The sequence below is a fragment of the Gopherus flavomarginatus genome, chromosome 2, assembly GCF_025201925.1.
Source record: "Gopherus flavomarginatus isolate rGopFla2 chromosome 2, rGopFla2.mat.asm, whole genome shotgun sequence".
Classification (NCBI taxonomy): Eukaryota; Metazoa; Chordata; order Testudines; family Testudinidae; genus Gopherus; species Gopherus flavomarginatus.
Genome location: NC_066618.1, coordinates 183,166,147 through 183,183,977, shown reverse-complemented (window position 1 = coordinate 183,183,977; position 17,831 = coordinate 183,166,147). Strand labels below are relative to the sequence as shown.

Genomic DNA, 17,831 nt, shown 5'->3' with positions numbered 1-17,831 from the left:
GCTGAGGTCTTCCATCGCATTCATTGGGCTGCGAAAATGGACAGATGCTGGCAGCCTCCCGACAAATGACAGTAATGGGAGGTGACATCTCTGGACCCCAACCAGCTAGCACACAATTGTCTCATTTTCATGGTGTGTCAAATTAAATTTGAACACTAGCGTTTTGCTTGGCTTGTACAGTTATCTCCTGTCCAGGGCAGGACATAGTGAGAAGTTTACAACTTTACACTGACTTTGACCTAAAACCAAAATGCCAGCCCCACAGAAACCAGCACTGAATCATTCTTTTTCTTAGCCATGACCTTTTTACCCCTTTCCCTCCTCCCCTTTCTTTTCTTTGAGTCAATTCATTTCTTCATCAGTGGCTCACATACATCTGAATGACAGAACCATTTGAGACATTTTGGTGGAGCGTGTATTTGATGAGTGCAAGGGAAATTTTCTCAGCTTTTAGTTGGCTATGTTAAAATGCTTCCTGTTTCTCACATTTTTGGTTTGCAAAAAAGATAAAATCATCTGTGTACCAGATAGCAAACTGAAATACTTTTAAAACATGGGAAATGACAGGAAGACCTGGTGGTATACCACTACTAAATGCACAATAGGGAACAACCCTCCCTTGGTAGAGAGAAGGATAGGATGGCCCAATATTAATTTTCTCTCTCTAGCCTTATTGAAGACTGTGGCAAGACTCCCTCTGACTTCGGTAGGGCCAGGATTTCGACCCATTATTCCATGACTCAAACTGAAGCATATTCAGCTGCTGCTTTGCAAACCTCAAGCCTGGGAACCTAGTAAGTCCAGTCTCATGTAGTGATGAGTGAACCTTGAAAAGTTTGGAATTGGGGTTTGTTTCAGAAAGGCATCTAAACATTTCAGTTCTCTGAGGTTCATCATGAGGGCCTGATGGCTTTCCCCATCAGAGGCTAGCTCTCTAAATTCCTTGAGTTTGGAAGAGAATGGCTGGAAATAAGATAAGGAGGTCAGGTGAGGAGAAAGGCAGTCAGCAGAATCCATGACTGAGTGGGAGCTTACAGGCCCATAAAGGAACTGATCCAAAGCAGTGAAGTCAGCTGAAAGACTCCCATAACTTCTGTGGACCTTAAGTTTGGATCCAGGAATCAACGTGGGAGTACACAGAGAGGAACAAGAGGTCGCATTATGAAGGAGTGGTACATATACTTTAGCAGGGGCGTTATGTGGTTGGGTGAGAAGGAGGAGGAGCGCTTTGGCTAGACTAGATCACGTCTCAATTAGTTTAAATCACCCCCTCTTTCTCACAAGATTTCTAGCACTGCCTACTTTAGCTCAGAATAGAAATAATAATTAATATTATTTGTATTGTGCCTATACCAGAAGAACCCCCTTATCTTGTGGTATTTCAGCACTTCAGGTTCCAGGTTTAGTTAGAAGCGTGCAGAAAATTAGAGAAAGACTTCAACCAAAACTTTACATCCAAATACCCTGCATTTGGAAACATTGAGCTCCATATCCAAAATGTGCAGCTTTGATCTATTTCTAGTGAAGATGAAAAATAATGAGGGAGGGGGGAAAAACTAACAATCTTTTCAGTGCCTGCAAAAACTCAAACATTCAGCATCTCAGTCTCGGTTTAGCATCAGAGGCCAACAAAGGTTCAAAACAGATTCATGTTGTTACTAGCTAGGATTCAGCAAGGCATGTAAGCCCATGCTTAACTTTACCCACTTAGGTGCTTTGCTGAAGAGAGATGGGCATTGGTCTGCTAAACCTAGGGCTGTGAGCTCAATCCTCAAGAGGGCCACTTAGGGATGTGGGGTAAAATCAGTCCTTGGTCCTGCTAGTGAAGGCAGGGGGCTGCACTTGATGACCTTTCAGGGTCCCTTCCAGTTCCATGAGATAGGTATATCTCCATATATTTTTATTTTATTTAAGTGCTTAACTTGAATCATGTGTTTAACTCCTTTGTTGAAAAGGGGCTTAGAGCTAGCCACCCAATAGTCTAATCCTCCAAACCCATTTCAGGGCATAAAATGTTGTTTAGATTGATATTTTTAGATATATTTTAATGGAATATTTTGTGAGTACCCCCTGTGCTGTGCTGTCTGAGTTTTTTTTTTTTTAAACGGTTAGCAATGCATCACAGTATGGCTGCTGTTTAAATATTTGCCTGAAAAAAATGTAGTCTGTGCTTAAGAAAAGTGGTTTGGCACAAACTGGACATTTTCAAACATCCATTTACCAGATGGAACACTTATTTTTTTAATTGAACAAAAGTGGAATGCTTCTCAATACATGGGACTGTTTACTAGGTTTCTTATTAGCTACGCATCGTATGGCATGCTATAATAAGATATCATTGAGCTCCTTAAAGGTTGCGGTTTTTTGAAAGTCTGTCAGTTTTCTAACAACAACAAAAGAGCAGTAAATAGATTCTACAATAGCATGATGGAAAAATGTGCTAAAGTATTTCCATAAATCAAATGTAGCACTTTGGCAATAGCTCTGAGGCAGTAACTTTTGTAAATTAGGACCAGATGATTTTAAAATAGAAACTTACATAAATTTATGGTACGATTTTTTTTTTCTTTTAACACAAGTTTGTCTGTCTTCACAAAGTTACTTTGGCTGTTAAGCATGATGTGAGTTGGTATTTTAGAAGCATATTTTTGTGATTTATCATACCCACGGAAATTGAGAGAACATTTTAAATATAAAAACAAAAAAAGAGGGTATTTTCAGAAGCACAAAGGGGACTGAAGCACCCAATTCCCATTGGCTTCCAATGGGAACTAGATGCCTAACTCTCCTTTTGCCTTTGAAAATCTCCCTCTTATTGTTTTGCATAAAAATGGAAAATTCAACTCCCCATTTCTTTCACACTGTCCTCATTTCCTTGTTTATTTTTCTTCTCCTCCCTCCTTGTACACAAAATTTCAAGACACTTCTCCCTTCCCCTCTTCCTCCTCCCCCCAGCCATTAAAGTTTCTACAAATGTAGTTGTTCCTAGTTTGTCTGCTTTTGCCACTTAGTTTGAGGTGGATGGCAGCACACAAGCACCTTAGGTCCATCCTTTTCTCTTTGCAGTGATCATTCTAAGCCTGTCAGCAATAGAAAAAGGAACCTCGGTGATAAATGGAATGGTAGCAATGCCAGATAGGGACATTTCACCCATTATCATCTTGTTCTAATTCAGATCTTTCAACACTACATACATATACTGTATACACGTTCTCCTAACCCAGGGTTTTGCAAACTATGGCCCAGGGACCACATCCAGCCCTTCAGATGTTTTAATTTGGCCTTTGAGCTCCCGTTAGGGAGCAAGATCTGGGGCTTTCCTTGCTCCAGCACTCCAGCCAGGTAGCGGGGTTAGCCCTGCTCTGTGCATGCTGTGGCTCTGCACAGCTCCTGGAAACAGTGGTATGTCCCCTCTCTGGCTCCCAGGGGCCTCTGCACATTGCCCCCTGCCCCAAGTGCTGCCCCCGCAGCTCCCATTGGTGAGGAACCATGGCCAATGGGAGCTACAGGGGTGGCGCCTGCGGAAGAGGCAATGCACAGACCTGCCTAGCCATGCCTCTGCTTAGGAGCCAGAGTCAGGACATGCTGCTGCTTCCAGGAGCTACTTGAGGTAAATGCTGCCTGGAGCCTGCACCCCTGCCCCCTCTCTTGGGCCCGAACTACCTGCCCCAGCCCTGATCCCCCTCCCACCATCCAAACTCGTAGGTCCCAGCCCAGAGCCCCCTCCTGAACCCTGAACTCATTTCTGGCCCCACCTCAGAGCCCGCACCTCCAGCCAGAGCCCTCACCCCCTCCCACACCTCAATCCCCAATTTCATGAGCATTCATGACCCGCCATACAATTTCCATACCCAGATGTAGCCCTTGGGCCAAAGTTTGCCCACTCCTCTCCTAACCCATGGCTGTCCTTAACGTTAGTGGGGAATCAGGTAGCTGTCTAGAGCATAGAAAACCAGGGGACTGCTATTTGATTTAATATAAGTGTATGTCAGTCCTTAATTGCTCATTGCCTGGGAAAGAACTGCCAAAATTTGACCTGCCAGGTTGCCTTTGAGCAAACACCATACCTGACAATCCTTCACTGGGCTAGGAGTCTCTAGAATAATCTGTCACATGCCCAGCACCATGGCACCCTGTGTACTAATGGTTAAATAGCCCCCTAACTCTGAGGAGTATCTTTGCCCAGGTCAGGGCTGGCTTTAGGACAATTCCACCAATTCCCCCGAATCGGGCCCCGCGCTTAAGAGGGCCCGGCGTCCAGTGGCAGACCTGCTGGGGGATGGGGCAAGTGGCCGAGAATCCTTTCCCTGGCTAGAAGCTCCTTTTTAATTTTTACTCACTCAGCAGTGCTCTGGGTCTTCGGCAGCAGGTCCTTTAATGCCACCCAAGACCCGGAGCAAGTGAAGGACCCGCCACCGAAGACTCGGACTGCTGCCCGGTGAGTACAAGCCCCACATGTTTTTTTACGTTTTTTTTTTTTTTTTTTAGTCATCCCTGCTGGGGCCTCGTCGAAACTGTTTGAATCGGGCCCCGCCCTTCCTAAAGCCGGCCCTGGCCCAGGTATTTTTACAGCATTTACCTATTATCCAGAGAGGGGAAAGTTGCTCAAATTCTCTCAAAGCCATTTTTATATTAGAGTTGTCTCTCTAAAGCCTGAAGCTCAGGAAGTCTGGGCAGTGCCTCCCCACCACAAAATTTCATCCTCTAATATAATCAACTGAAGGGAACCCATTCATGTATTCCAGTCAAGTTAAAGAGGCAGCTCTGAGTAGCAATGATCTAATGCAGAGCCCAAAAGTTCAAGGACTAATGGATTTAAATCCCCATTTAAACCGTAACTGAAGTCAGAAGTTCAGGAACCGACATAATTACATTGCATCATGAGGGGCGATGTTTAGGGAACTGTGACCAAGTGAGAATGTTCTTAATGTTTTCTCTGAATACTGTGTGGGTGCCTCAGTTTCCCCTATGCATTTCTTAAGGATCTAGGTGGTGGGATAAGGGTGTGTGATTGTTGCAGAGCCCTAGAGGGCAGGGGTGTGCAGGGGTCTGCACAGAAAATGGCCGACACCCTGTCTCCTGGCAACTGATGGCCTCGGCCCCTCCCCTGCAAGGTGCCAACTGAAGGTGTCGGAGAACAAAGAAATCAGGTGGCCTCCTTGCCTGGGAAAGAGACAAAGCCCAGAAGAGGAGCTGGGGGGGGAGTTTCAGTTTGGAGCTGGCTGGGGAAATGGAGGGATGCCAGAACCGGGGTCTGGGCTCCCAACCCCCCAAAATGGACCTGACTGAGGGGTCCTGTTTTCTGTACCTATTAGCTCTGTTTTGGACTGTGTTCCTGTCATCTAATAAACCTTCTGTTTTACTGGCTGGCTGAGGGTCATAGTGAATGGCAGGAAGTGGGGGAGTGCAGGGCCCTGACTCCCCCACACTCTGTTATAGGAGCTAGCACTGAATTGCTCTCGTAGCTTTCCCTGTATGCACTTTATGGAACAATGCTTGCTTCAGCAGTTCAGGCTTCTCTTCCCTACCTGCGGCAGGGCAAAGTATGGGCCTGCTGCTCTTTGTTAAAGAGACAATCTATCTTCAATGTTCTCTCCTCACCACACACGCTTTACTAAGCAGAGTCAAATACATTAAAGTCAAGGCTCAGGCCACTGCAGTTTGTGTCCCAAGTCCTGGTCCCAGCAAAGTCAATGGGAATTTTGCCAGTGAGAAGAGGATTTGGCCTCCCCTCCCCCTCTTTGGCTACCCTATCAATGCAGGTGTCCAGAGTTATGAATGGCAGCAATAAAAAAGAGAAGGAATAAAGTCCCCATATGTCTTCTTTTCCTGTATTGTTTACTGAGAATCCTGTAAACAGGGCAATACATTGTTTAAAAATGCATATCTTTGCTGCCATCTAAATCTATAGATGTTCTTGCTCCCATAATTATTATCTAAAGGAGACTGGCTGATTTTTTTGGGGAGGGCAGGGGGGAAGAAGGGGTTGGCTCTCACTCTAACAAGAGTTAAGTCTAATACTTTTTAGAGAAAAGAACAATCTTCATGGGAAGGGGGTTCACACTGAGACTGAACAGAGATTTTTGACAAGCCATCAAAAATGTAAAGTCAAATAAACTGAAGCATCATCCTCTGCTATTATGGGATTAATCTAGCTCCCAATGAAATTAATGAGAAGCTTTCCATTGGCTTCAGTGGAACCTGGATCAGCCCATGAAGAGGAAGTAGCTATCTTCCCATTATATGCCCTCCATCCAACTTTCCCCAATAGAAACCAATCCTCCTGAAATTTCTCAAGCCACATCTCATTCCAAAGTAGAAATTTTACGGGAAGTTTGGGGAGAAAGCCAAAGGGGATTTTCACAGTTAGGGTATTTTTTAAAATTTCCCTTCTTGACTTTTTCGATTTTTTTTTTTAATTAACTTTTACTTGGACTCATCCACAAAATGAGCTGGCCTACGGACTCCTCATGAGGGGGCTGGCCTCGCTGAGAAGTGACTTTTAGGGCTTTGAGGGGGCTGCCTGGGAGGAATTATGAAGGTAATGCAGTTTGTTTACACTAAGGTAGGAAGGGGGAAATGTTAACTAGAGGGTCCTGAAAGCAAGGATACAAAGAAGGCTGGAGGACAGGCTCCGAGTCCGTGGGAAAGTGGCAGCCCTTGCCTAGCCCACTCACAGGAGCGGAATGGAGGAGGATGTGAAAAACTCAAGGACTATGTCCTTCAAAAGAGACTTAGGTTAAGGACTGTGGGGTTTTTGCCCCACTGACGCAAGCCAACCTTTGCTGTTTTGCTCTCTTTTTGGACCACGCTGTAGACAGTTCTGGTCCTGACTCCCTGTGCTCTGGCCAGGGTGCAGAACTTCTCTGCAGACACGCATAGATTTTAAAGTGGCAGGATGCAGTCAGGGCCAGCTCTAACTTTTTTGCCACCCCAAGCAAAAAAAGCACTGCTCCACCATAACCCCCCTGAGTGCCATGCCGCAAAACCCCCCTGAGTGCCACGCTGTCCTGCCGAAACATCCCCCTGAGTGCCTCCCTGCCCCACCGAAACACCCCCAGAGTGCCCCACCGCTACGCTGCCCCGCCCAAACATCCTTTTCTGAGCGCTGTGCCGCCCTGCCCCACCGAAACTACCCCTCCTGACTGCACTGCCCTGCCGAAACAAACAACCCTCAAGTGCCGCCTGGCCGAAACAAACAAACAAAAAAACCTTGAGCCCCGCTCCGCTGAACCAAAAAAAAAACCCAATCCTGAATGCCACCTCGCCACCCGAAGATTGGCCGCCCCTTACAAGGTGCCACCCCAAGCACTTACTTGGTTGGCTGGTGCCTGAAGCCGGCCCTGGATGCAGTATTTTGATTCTCCCCCCACCCCCATTACCTTCCTTATTCTTCCCACTCTTTCTGGTTACCTGTAGCTACAGTCTATGCCGCTTTCATATGCAGATGTTTACACACGCGTGCAGAGAAAACCTTAAGATTTAGATAATACAAGTGGACCTCCTACAGACTGCAGGTACGGACGGATTATATGTGGAGAGGAGAAAATCTGAGAAAGAGTACAGAGGGGGGCCAGTGGCATAGGTGCTGACTTTTAGTTTTTCCTGAGGGTGCTCCACTCCCATTCTGCCTCAAGGCCCCACCCCACTCCACCACTTCCCCAAGGCCCTGCCCTCACTCTGCCTCTTTCTGCCCAGCTCCATCCCACCTCTTCCCACCCCCTCCAGCCCCTCTCCCAAGACCCCTGCCGGCCCACCACTCGCTGCTCTCCACCCACCTCCAAGCACCTCCCACAGCTGCCAAATAGCTGATTGGCAGTGCCACTGAATAGCTGTGGCTGGTGGGTGCTGAGCACTCACTATATTTTTCCCCCTGGGTGCTTGAGCCCTACAGCACCCATGGAGTCAATGGCTATGGCCAGTGGACTGAAATGGTGGACATGGACTGGGGTGGCATGGAGCCAACTGTGTTACTTGGTATGGGGTAAGGAGCTGGAGACTGGTGTGCTTGGACAGGGGGAAGAGCCTGGCAGGACATGGAAGGAGGGGCAGGTGAACATGGGGCATGGAGCCTACTAACGAATGGCAATTATTTATCTAGGATAGTTGTGGAATATTTAATTTCCAAACCATAAAATGTTAAATACTGAAAGTGTTCAGTTTGGAGAAAAATTGTCCCCTCCACTTCCACCCACTATCCACTACCCCCATAGCCTACTCATGAAAAACTTCTCCACTCCTACACACCTTCCCAGGGACTTGCCAAGGTCCGCAGGAAAGACATTTCCCTTTGCTGAGCCTATTGATAACCATCTCTGGGCAGCAGAACTACCATCCTGCAATCCTAATACGCCAAACCCATTTAAGCTTTAGATGCTCATCTAAAGGAACCTGGGAAATTCCCCAGCAAGAATAACATTGCTATGGCATCCTGACTGAACTCCACTGAAACCCACACACACTCAACTTTTGGTCTTGTTTTAATAATTTTATTATTTGGGGAGAAGTGAATAGCATACACCACCTGTCCTATATATCATTGATTAAAAGTATAGATTGGACCAAACTGTAACTCTGCATCTCCCCAAATTCTGGAGCAGCTCTGATCAGGATCTGAACTTTTTGATAGTTAGGCTTATTTCTGTAATCAGTTAAACTAGGCTCCAGAATCTGACCATAGCTAAATCGTGGGGTATTTCAGAGTAACATGAATTTTATTCCTCACTACGTATGTTGGAGCCCCCTCTAATTAAAACTGCTGCTGTGTTATGGAAGTGTTTAATCCTGAGCAACATCAAAGGGTTGTGATTATTGTGTTTCATCCACACTAGCATGAGTTAGCAAGTGTTGTGCATTCTCATTAATCATGTTATTTTTCTCAGCTTTTCTTCTGAAGAGTATTTTTTTCCCCCTTTTGGCACTAGCGGGCTGAATAGCATGCAATCCATGCTTCTGGAGGCAAGTCTCTTTTTAATCCAGGTATTAAAGCTATTACTGCCAGCAGGAAAACAAAAGAGGGTATTCTACAGGCAGGATTGGTAAACTGCTTTGTTTGCTTCAGAAATGAATGAGTCTTTCAAAGTATCTTTGGAAGCAACAGGCTAGCGAGGGCTGCATCCTTGCATTCCATTACTTCTCCAGTTTTCTCCACATACCATGGATTCTTCCTGCCCTCTCAATAACACTGGTTTGTGGGCAGAGGGACACTGGGAAACATAGTCAGCCTCACAGCTACTTAGAACAAGAACTGCCTACAGTGATGATAGTTTCTTCAGTCCCTCTCCCCCAGCAGCAGCAGCATTATATCAAACATTTTAGTTGGGGGACTGTAATTTGTCTTAGCTGTCTTAATAAAGGCCCTTTTCTGAGTGCCCTTCAGTGCTCAGCTGTGGTGGTTACCACTGCGACAGAGAACCATTTCCTCCAAAATCTTTGGGAGATCTTACTGTATTAAGTTTATATGTCCTTGTGGGCTGGGGATTGTATGTAATTCTATGGGGGAAGAGTCACCACAAGTCCTCCAGGAGCCCAGTGTGGGGTGATTAGGCAAATTCACTTAGCTTGTAGCACCTCCAGAAAGGAAGCTCACCTTTATTAGTTCCAACAGGATTCTCCAGAGACCAAAAGACAAAGGAAGGCCTTTTGATTCAAAACTGACTCAGGGCCTTTTTTCTGACCAGCAAACAGACAGGACCTTCTGTCCAAGAGGGATCCCAATCCTTCCGAGGAAGGATTGGAAGGACTTTGGCCTACTGAGTCCCCATAAGACTGATGGGTGACTCTTGTTAAGCTTTTAGCATGAGTGTAGTGTGGCAGAGCTCCAACCTTGTCCCTGTGGGTCCTGCACTTCTAGGTGGTTTATGCTAGCCTCAGTGGCTCACTGCGATCCTCCACATAGCCCTTCTCTCTTTACGGCCAGAGTTACAATCTACTGAGCCCTTTTTACCATAAGTCAGCAAGGAGGTTGGTGAGAGAGCTCCCACAGTCTCTGTTGTCCCTGGGGGCTTATTTCAGAACAGTTTAGCCTCCTGTCCTGACAGGGGCCTGTCTTCCTTTCCCAGGAGATGTTTCTGTAGTGGCAGGTTGCAGGGGGCACAACTGGGACCACCCTCTACTCTGGGTTCCCACCCAGGAACCCTAATGGTAGCACCTGTTGGCAGCCAACCTTTCACTGCCAGAGTTTCTACATTTCCCTGGGCCACTTCCCCACAGCTCTCCTGCTTCTCCCTTCTTCACCCTTACCTCAGAGCTCCCTTACTGATGGCTTGAGCATGTCTTCATTAACCAGCCCTTCAGCCATACTTCCTCTCCTCTAGCTCTCCCCAGCCTGACTGGAGGGAGCCCTTTTATAGTATCAAAAGGGCCTTAATTAGAGTCAGGTGTTCCCATTAACTTAATGGACTCACCCCACTCTTTGCAGGTTAATTGGAGTCAGGTGTTCTCATTAGTCTGGCGCACCCTCTGCTCTGGTCAGTTAGGGAACAGAAAACTGTTAATCCAGTGGCCAGAATATCTGCCTTCAAGTGCTTTGTAGTATCCAACTGGCCTGGGTCTATCACAGTAGGTTCTTTCACTGTTTTGGGAGTTTTCTCTGTCATGCTTTCATGTTAAGAATAAATGTGCTTGTTGATAAATAGCTGTTTCATGACTTGTGATTGCTGGCAATTATGCTGTTTGTAACCTTCAAAGAGACAGTAAAACATAGATAGAGGCCTGTTTAGGCAGTCTGGTTGCTGGAGATATCACAGAGTAGGCAGGAGCTGTGCTGTGGAAAAACCCTGGTCGTGGGGGACAGAAACACAGAGAGGTGATATGTAAGAAGTCGGGAGCTAGAAAACATGTCCTTGAGGGACTGCAGAGGGGTAATACAGGTGCAGTTGCCCTGAAGTGTGACAACTATCTTTTTCAATGAATTCCGCCTGCTGCTGCTACTTTGAAACCCCTTACTGAAATGTGATCATGTGCACTATACGGTCTGAGGCATTGAAGCAGCTGCCCTGAATGGGTCTGAAAGAGCTATTTCATCCCATTCCAAACCTGCAAGCAATATGCAGCACTGGGGTGAAGGTAAATTTAATTCATTCCGATTTTATTTTCTCATTTTTCAGAGTGGGGAAGTGCCCCAGGTCCTCTACTGGTAAAGCCTCCACTGCTTTCCTCTCCTCTCTGCATTCTTGCTACTGACATTCCTCTTTATAAAGCTCCTGCCATTCTCATCCATACAATCTTTCTGGTTAAAGAAAAAAAAATGACACTTCTCCCAGCACTTTGGCTTGTAAGGAGGTGCACAGAAGATAGGCACTACATGCAGTCATACTGTTTGCCTGTCCCTGGGACCAGATCTATACCTGGAAGATACTTGCAGAGAACTTGGACAGATATATACACACAACCTTGCAAAACTAGGCTTGAAAGCTTGAGAGAGGAGCTGTTATCTCAAGATTTCTGGTCATTTCAATTCTGAACAGATACAACATTTCAGGTTCTCAAAGGATTCGCTTTGAGCTTGATTGGGGTGGTTCTAAGTGGAGGCTAGATAAGCAGCTGCCTGCCTGCAGGACCACATATTAAAGAGTCCCCACTGGATAGCATTCAGACAGCTCTGATCATCTAGTGGCAGACCAGTCCCGATCAGCTCCTTCTAGGTTTGGAGATTCTGCTCATCTATTTACTCCTCCAAGAAGGTGCCACAATTTGGGTGTGGTGATGGTTTTTGGCTTTTAGAGATGGGTCAGATCTTTGTGTGCCAGCTGCAACAGCACTTCTGTTGAAGCATCCCTGCAAGCAATGACAAGGATTCTGGGACACATTTTGGAACATAAGCTCTGTTTCTGCTAAGTAACGAGCAGCAAGAAAGGAACTCCATTTGGAGGAGGAAATGACAGAGGCACTGGTCAGAATCAGCAAGAGAGCAATGTGAACAGTCACTAACTTTCATCTTTGACTACAGCATCCAGGCCCCCACAGCATGATCTAAACTTGGTTCTTAAAGGGAATGAAGATTCAGAGAGGGAAGCACCTTTCATATTTTATCCAAATTGGTTCACCTGCCATTTAGACACCTTTCTTTAGACCGGACTGTTGGTTTAGAGGTAGAACCATGCTGGAATGCTCCAGTTCCAACCTTCTTCCAAGATTCCTCAGGTTAGCAGGGGCTGGGTTCATTCTGAAAGCATCAGAACTGGCCTCTGGGTGGGAGAGCACCTTTGTTTCCATTGCCATTTGAAGCAGCACTGTCAAACTGAAGGGAGCTGCATTACCCCCATTTGAGCAGATGGAGGGTCACGAAGAAGGGTGTTCAGGGGTGGCTTGGGAAGTTAAATGAGGGAATCCTGGAGAACCTCTGCATAAAAAGCCCTTTGCTGAGAATTTGAGGAAGCAGCTGTTTTTGTGCTTTATTGTGAATGGATGTGGGATGTCAGTGAGATTATTTCATTTATTTTAGGAAACATACTGTTCCAAAACAAGACAAGTAAGCTAGAATTGTGGTAAAATGACAACAAATAATCCTCTAAATAGAAGAAAAAAAATTGTCTCCAGCCACTTAGTATTCCTCCTTATTTGATCTTTGCATATAAACTTGGCATCTACAGGAAACCACTGCCTATAACTCCTTCTAGCAAGACAGGTCCTCATTGCAAATTCATGACATGAATTGTTTATCTGTCTGTTCAGTATTAAAGATGAGTGGAAAAATTCCCACAATTGGCCAAAATGGGGAACAATTACCTTTTTTGTGTGCTTTGCTGAAACACAGATGACGTGGTGAGATTCTCTCAAATGTTTTGCTTTTTTGAGTGAAAATTAAAAGTCATTGTCATAGTTCCTTTTTCACTTTGGGGGAGGAGGCCTGAAAAAGGAACCTCTCAGCAGACTCTCTGTCCGATAGAGGAGAGGGAAATGTAGGGAGCTGCCCAGGCCAGAGTTATATTTTTGTTATTTCCCTCATGAAAACAGTAACAAATTTGCCCAGCGGATCAAATTCCACCATTTTGGTGGTGGATGGAACTATCTTATAGTGAAGTAATTCCATTCCCCAGATAACTCCACTGAGGACTACTCCTACAGTTCTCATGCCAAAGGAAACGTAGTCTGCATAGGGGCTACAGGATCAGGCCCTGTATATGGACATTCATTCACTATAGTCAGAACTGTAATTTGCACACTGAAATGCAGTTGCACTATATCCATGTTCATTTTTAAGCCAAATCCTTAGACCCACTAATAAGATTATAAGGGGTGCAGATGTTACTTACTGCTGCATAATGCTGTCTGATGGACAGCATAGGTGCTGGAACTAGGGGTGCTGCTGCATCCCCTGGTTTGAAGTGGTTTCCATTATATGCAGAGTTTATAGTATGTTTCAATAGCTCTCAGCACCCCACTCTAAAAATTGTTCCGGCACCCCTGATGGACAGTCAGGCTTTGTGCAGAAGAAGGGTAGCTCAGTGCAGCTACAGTGACATCAGTCTCCCAAAGGGCCCTCCACAGGCACTGGTTTCTCTCTAGCTTCCCCATGGCAAAAGGGTCACAAGGATCTGGAGACCCCTTGCATTTTTTTTAAAGTTACCTTTGAAGGGAGAGTATCTGTCTGCTGTTCTTCTCCCACCAATTGTCATAGGGTTGTTCTTTGCTGATTTGCTTCAATAGGTCCTGCCCTCTTTCTGGCTGATGTATCTGTTTCACAGCTGTTTTTCAGAGATCCTTGTTGTGGACCACGTAGCCCATTCAATCTAACCTCCTTGGCTGACACTCATCTGTTCTAGCTCTGGCACTGAAGGGGATCTTGCTCCTCTGATACCATTCTTCACTAAGATACCTGACTACTAGATCTGGCATTCAAGAAGCAAGTGAGGAGGATGCAGACACAGATGAAGTCATAGGGCTTATTCTCCACTCCACCGGCAGCGTAGCATCATGACAACAAAGTAGAGAATCAGGGCCGTTGACTGTGCTCTGGAGGAAGATTCGATGGTCACTTTCCATAAGTTGCCCTCCTAAGAATTTGAATAGGGTTCTGTAAATATAAATCCAGGCCACACAGCGCAAGCTGGCTCTGTACTACAGAGCCTGGTGAAGCCAGGATTTCATCTCATAAGCATGTTATGCTGTATAATTTAGCTGATCTGTCAAGACAACAGTCTCAAAACTTTCCAAAACTATGCCAGTAATACAATATTAGGCAATGAAGACATTGCAATCTATGAAGTCATTAAGAAAAGCTAAGTAGCTGTACTAACCACAAATATACCTTTATACAGTTAGGTCTAATTTTTCAGTAATGTGTCAGGATTACAGGATCACATTTACAAATGCCCCTTTCAAGTTGTATCTAATTTCTGACATTCATGGTGTGTTGGGGAAACTCACCCCTATTGCAGATTGTGCTGGGAGTGTTGCATTAAGAAGGAGCATTTCACCCTTGGGGAAATTAAAAACAACCTCAAAGCAAACCTGAGATGGTAAATGAAGTAGGCCAGAGCGAGGAAGGGCATGTCTGAAAACACAGAGCAATAAGATACTGATTTGCTTTAATGGGGGAGCAGCAGAGAGAGTTTTTGATCTAGCTTTCCTTTACAATATTAGTTTATGTATGTATTTCTTCAATTTTTTTTTTTTTACAATGACAAGCTCCCTTTCAGTATTGTTGGCCACTTGGACTTTGAGGTTTGACACCCCAAAATTTATTCCCAGCATAGTCCATACAAGCTTTTAATATACACTATGCAGAGTAACAAACTGCTTCCTTGAATGTTTTTTGCCTTTGACAAAAAGTTTTCATTAATATGCATGTAGGGAACACATATTAACAGTGGACAGGGCATTTTAAATAAATCAAAAGAAAAATCTTTAAAACACAAGGCAGGTTGTCAGATCTTCATGCTTGTGTTTAGTTTTCACTGGCTGCAGAGCACTCTGAACATGAAAAACACCAGTTACATGCTGCTAAGCATTATTATTGCTGTGTCAACAGCGAAACAGATGCACTGTGGGTTTAAGTTTAGGAAAAGCCAATAACAGTTCTATGCATCTGAAGTACTTATCTTGCCCTGCCTGGGTGTCTCACAATCTAATGTATTTATTCTCATAACACCCCTATGAGAGAGGGAAGATTATTATACCCATGTTGTAGATGAGAAAACTGAGTAACAGAGAGGCGTGTCGAAGGTCACACAGGGAGTCTATGGTGGAACAGGAAATTGAACCTGGGACTCCCAAATCCCAGATTAATTCCCTGACCTCTAGATTATCTTCCTCCTTTAGGAGGGTAGCCTAGAAGGAACTGTTTATATCCTCTCATAAAAGCCTCAGGGAGTCAAGCAGAAAGATCAGAGGAGGTCAGGCCCGAAAAGACACTCAGACTTTCACTACAATTACAGTCAATTCATACAGGTCTATAGGATACATTTAATCATCCGAATATTTTTCAAATGGTCCTTAGCTATTTGCTTTCTCTGATTTATATGGACACAAAACAATTTTAGTTATCCTCTTGAGGCTATTTAAGTATTTTTGATGTTCTTCTAATCATTAGGAATAATTCCATCGAACATCCATAGTAATGTCACATTTGTTAACTGTTGAACATTTCAGTATTTGGTAAATTGACATGGAATAACTGTTCTATGTATAAACTAATTCACATGATTTCTCTGAAAACTTGCAGTGAAAAAACAAACCAACAAAACCAGAAGTCCAAGCAATAGCAATGTTAAGTGTCAGAGTATTAGACTGTGAGCACAATTATAATGCAACATGGTAGGCTTCTAAAGCATCTTTAGCAACACACACAGCAGAAACTCATTAGTCCTCATTCATGATTAGTACACCCATTGTGGATTACTGAATTTTGTGAATTATAGTCTGATTTCTGCAATTGCGCTGATATGGAGTCAATTGCAGGATCCAAGCCTTCATGAGTAAGCAAATTGGGAAACAAATGTCAAAATTATTGTATCAAAGACATAAATTACCTTAACAAAATGAAGTATACTTTTAATTATCTGTATATACAGTGAAGTATTGTTACAAGTATAGGATCATAGAAATATACAATATTATATTTTCTATACATAATGAAAGCTTAATAATGGGACCTTGCTAGTGGCTTAGTCACATGAAAATTAGTGAGGTTCTATCACACTGTAGAACTCTTTATAGTTTGGCAATAGAAGACACTTTCTTACTCTGGAAGCAGTCTGAGTTCATCTACGACCTAGAACTTCTGGCTTAGATCCAAATTAGTTAGAAGAAGAAAAAAAAATTCTTCCCAGGTTATATAGTCTAGCTGGAGTTCTTCTCACTTAAAGATTGCTAGCATGTGGACTGGATTCATCAAGGCCTGATTAGGAGTCTGGAGACCTCATTCATAGAATCAGGGTTAGAAGGTACTTAGGGAAGTCATCTAGTCCAACCCCCTGGCTCAGAGCAAGACCAATTCCTGGACAGATTTTTGCCTCAGATCCCTAAATGGTCTCCTCAAGTATTGAACTCACAACTGTGGGTTTAGCAGGCCAAGGCTCAAACCACTGAGCTATCGCAGGGAGAAAGCCTAACACTATCAATTCGCATTTTCTTCACTTCTCTTTCCTGCCTCCAGTTCTTAATTTGTGTCAGGGCTTGTCAGGGCCAGGGCCGGCTCCAGGCACCAGCAAAACAAGCAGGTGCTTGGGGTGGCACATCTCTAGGGGCAGCATTCTGGCGCCAGCCATCATAGGTGCCGACTCTAGGGCATGGGGAAAAAGTGCCCCCGCTGCCCCAGCTCCGCTTCTCCCCCTTCTCTCCCAGGCTTGCTGCGTGTGAAACAGCTGTTTCGTGCAGCAAGTCTGGGCGGGAGGAGAAGCCGAGCAGTGGGGCACTCGGGGAAGGCAGCGGAGGTGAGCTGGAGCAGGGAGCGGTTCCTCTACCCCACATTACTTCCTGCGCCCCACCACCCTAGCTCACCTCCGCTCCACCTGCTCCCCTGAACTTGCTGCTGGCTCCACTTCTCCGTCCTCCCTCACCTGAGAGGGAGGGGGAGAAGCGGAGCAGCAGCACACCCGGGGACACACGCAGAGCGGAGGTGAGCTAGGACAGGAGGTCATGGGGCCCCCCAGGAAGCAATGAGGGGAGGGGAATGCGGCACGCCTGGGGGAGGAGGCGGAGCTGGGGATTTGGGGAAGGGGTGGAGTTGGGGCGGGGCCAGGGGGCACAAAAAAAAGAGGGGACGGCCAAATTTATTTTTTGCTTGGGGCAGCAAAAATCCTAGAGCTGGCCCTGGTCAGGGCTGAGCCCCGGCCCCCTAGGTTTGGCAGGTCATCGCCCTGGTACCCCTGGGCTTGCCGCCTCAGTTATGAAAGTAAAAAAAAATTGCTTGAGCCCGAGCACCTCTTTCCTTCCAAATTAAGCACTGCTTGTCCCCAAGTAATCACAAAGGAATTACTACCAAACGATGCTGATTTTACAAGGGTCACAGTTTAAACCAGGCATAGAGAGCATTAAAGCCAGCTTGCCCTCCAGTGTCTAATCAATATGTAAATAACAATCCTTTCCCATGCTAAGTGAACACTTGGCATTTTGATTCAAGAGATAATGATTGGACTGTTAACAGACCATCTCACTAAGCAGGAAGACAGGAATGAAAAACCTCACTGTTCAAAACACAAATGTGCGCACCAAGAGAATTAGCACTGGAAGAAGGACTACAAGGAAAATGTAATAGGCAGCATTAGAGAGCTCAAATTTAACAAAGTATTAATCTAAACCAATGGTGGCTGCCAGATGTATATTGTATACAGTCTGAATATCATATGTATTTCATTGTCTGTAAACACGGTGCACATTTTGATCAT

At 45.1% G+C, this 17,831-nt stretch overlaps 1 protein-coding gene across 3 annotated transcripts in view; it reads left to right on the top strand.

Moving 5' to 3' along the window:
- NEDD9 (neural precursor cell expressed, developmentally down-regulated 9) overlaps positions 1 to 17,831 on the top strand; it is a 107,122-nt gene that overhangs the window by 39,029 nt on the left and 50,262 nt on the right. The window contains exons 1-2 of one of the 3 annotated variants that reach the window (XM_050941577.1): positions 10,775 to 10,871; positions 11,109 to 12,144. The exons of 1 other annotated variant lie outside the window; for it this stretch is intronic. In XM_050941577.1, coding sequence (XP_050797534.1) covers positions 12,109 to 12,144 — 36 coding nt within the window. In that variant the 5' untranslated portion in view covers positions 10,775 to 10,871; positions 11,109 to 12,108. Of the gene's footprint in view, positions 1 to 10,774; positions 11,068 to 11,108; positions 12,145 to 17,831 lie in introns of those variants that run through there. One more of the 3 variants, XM_050941576.1, reaches the window with a different exon arrangement.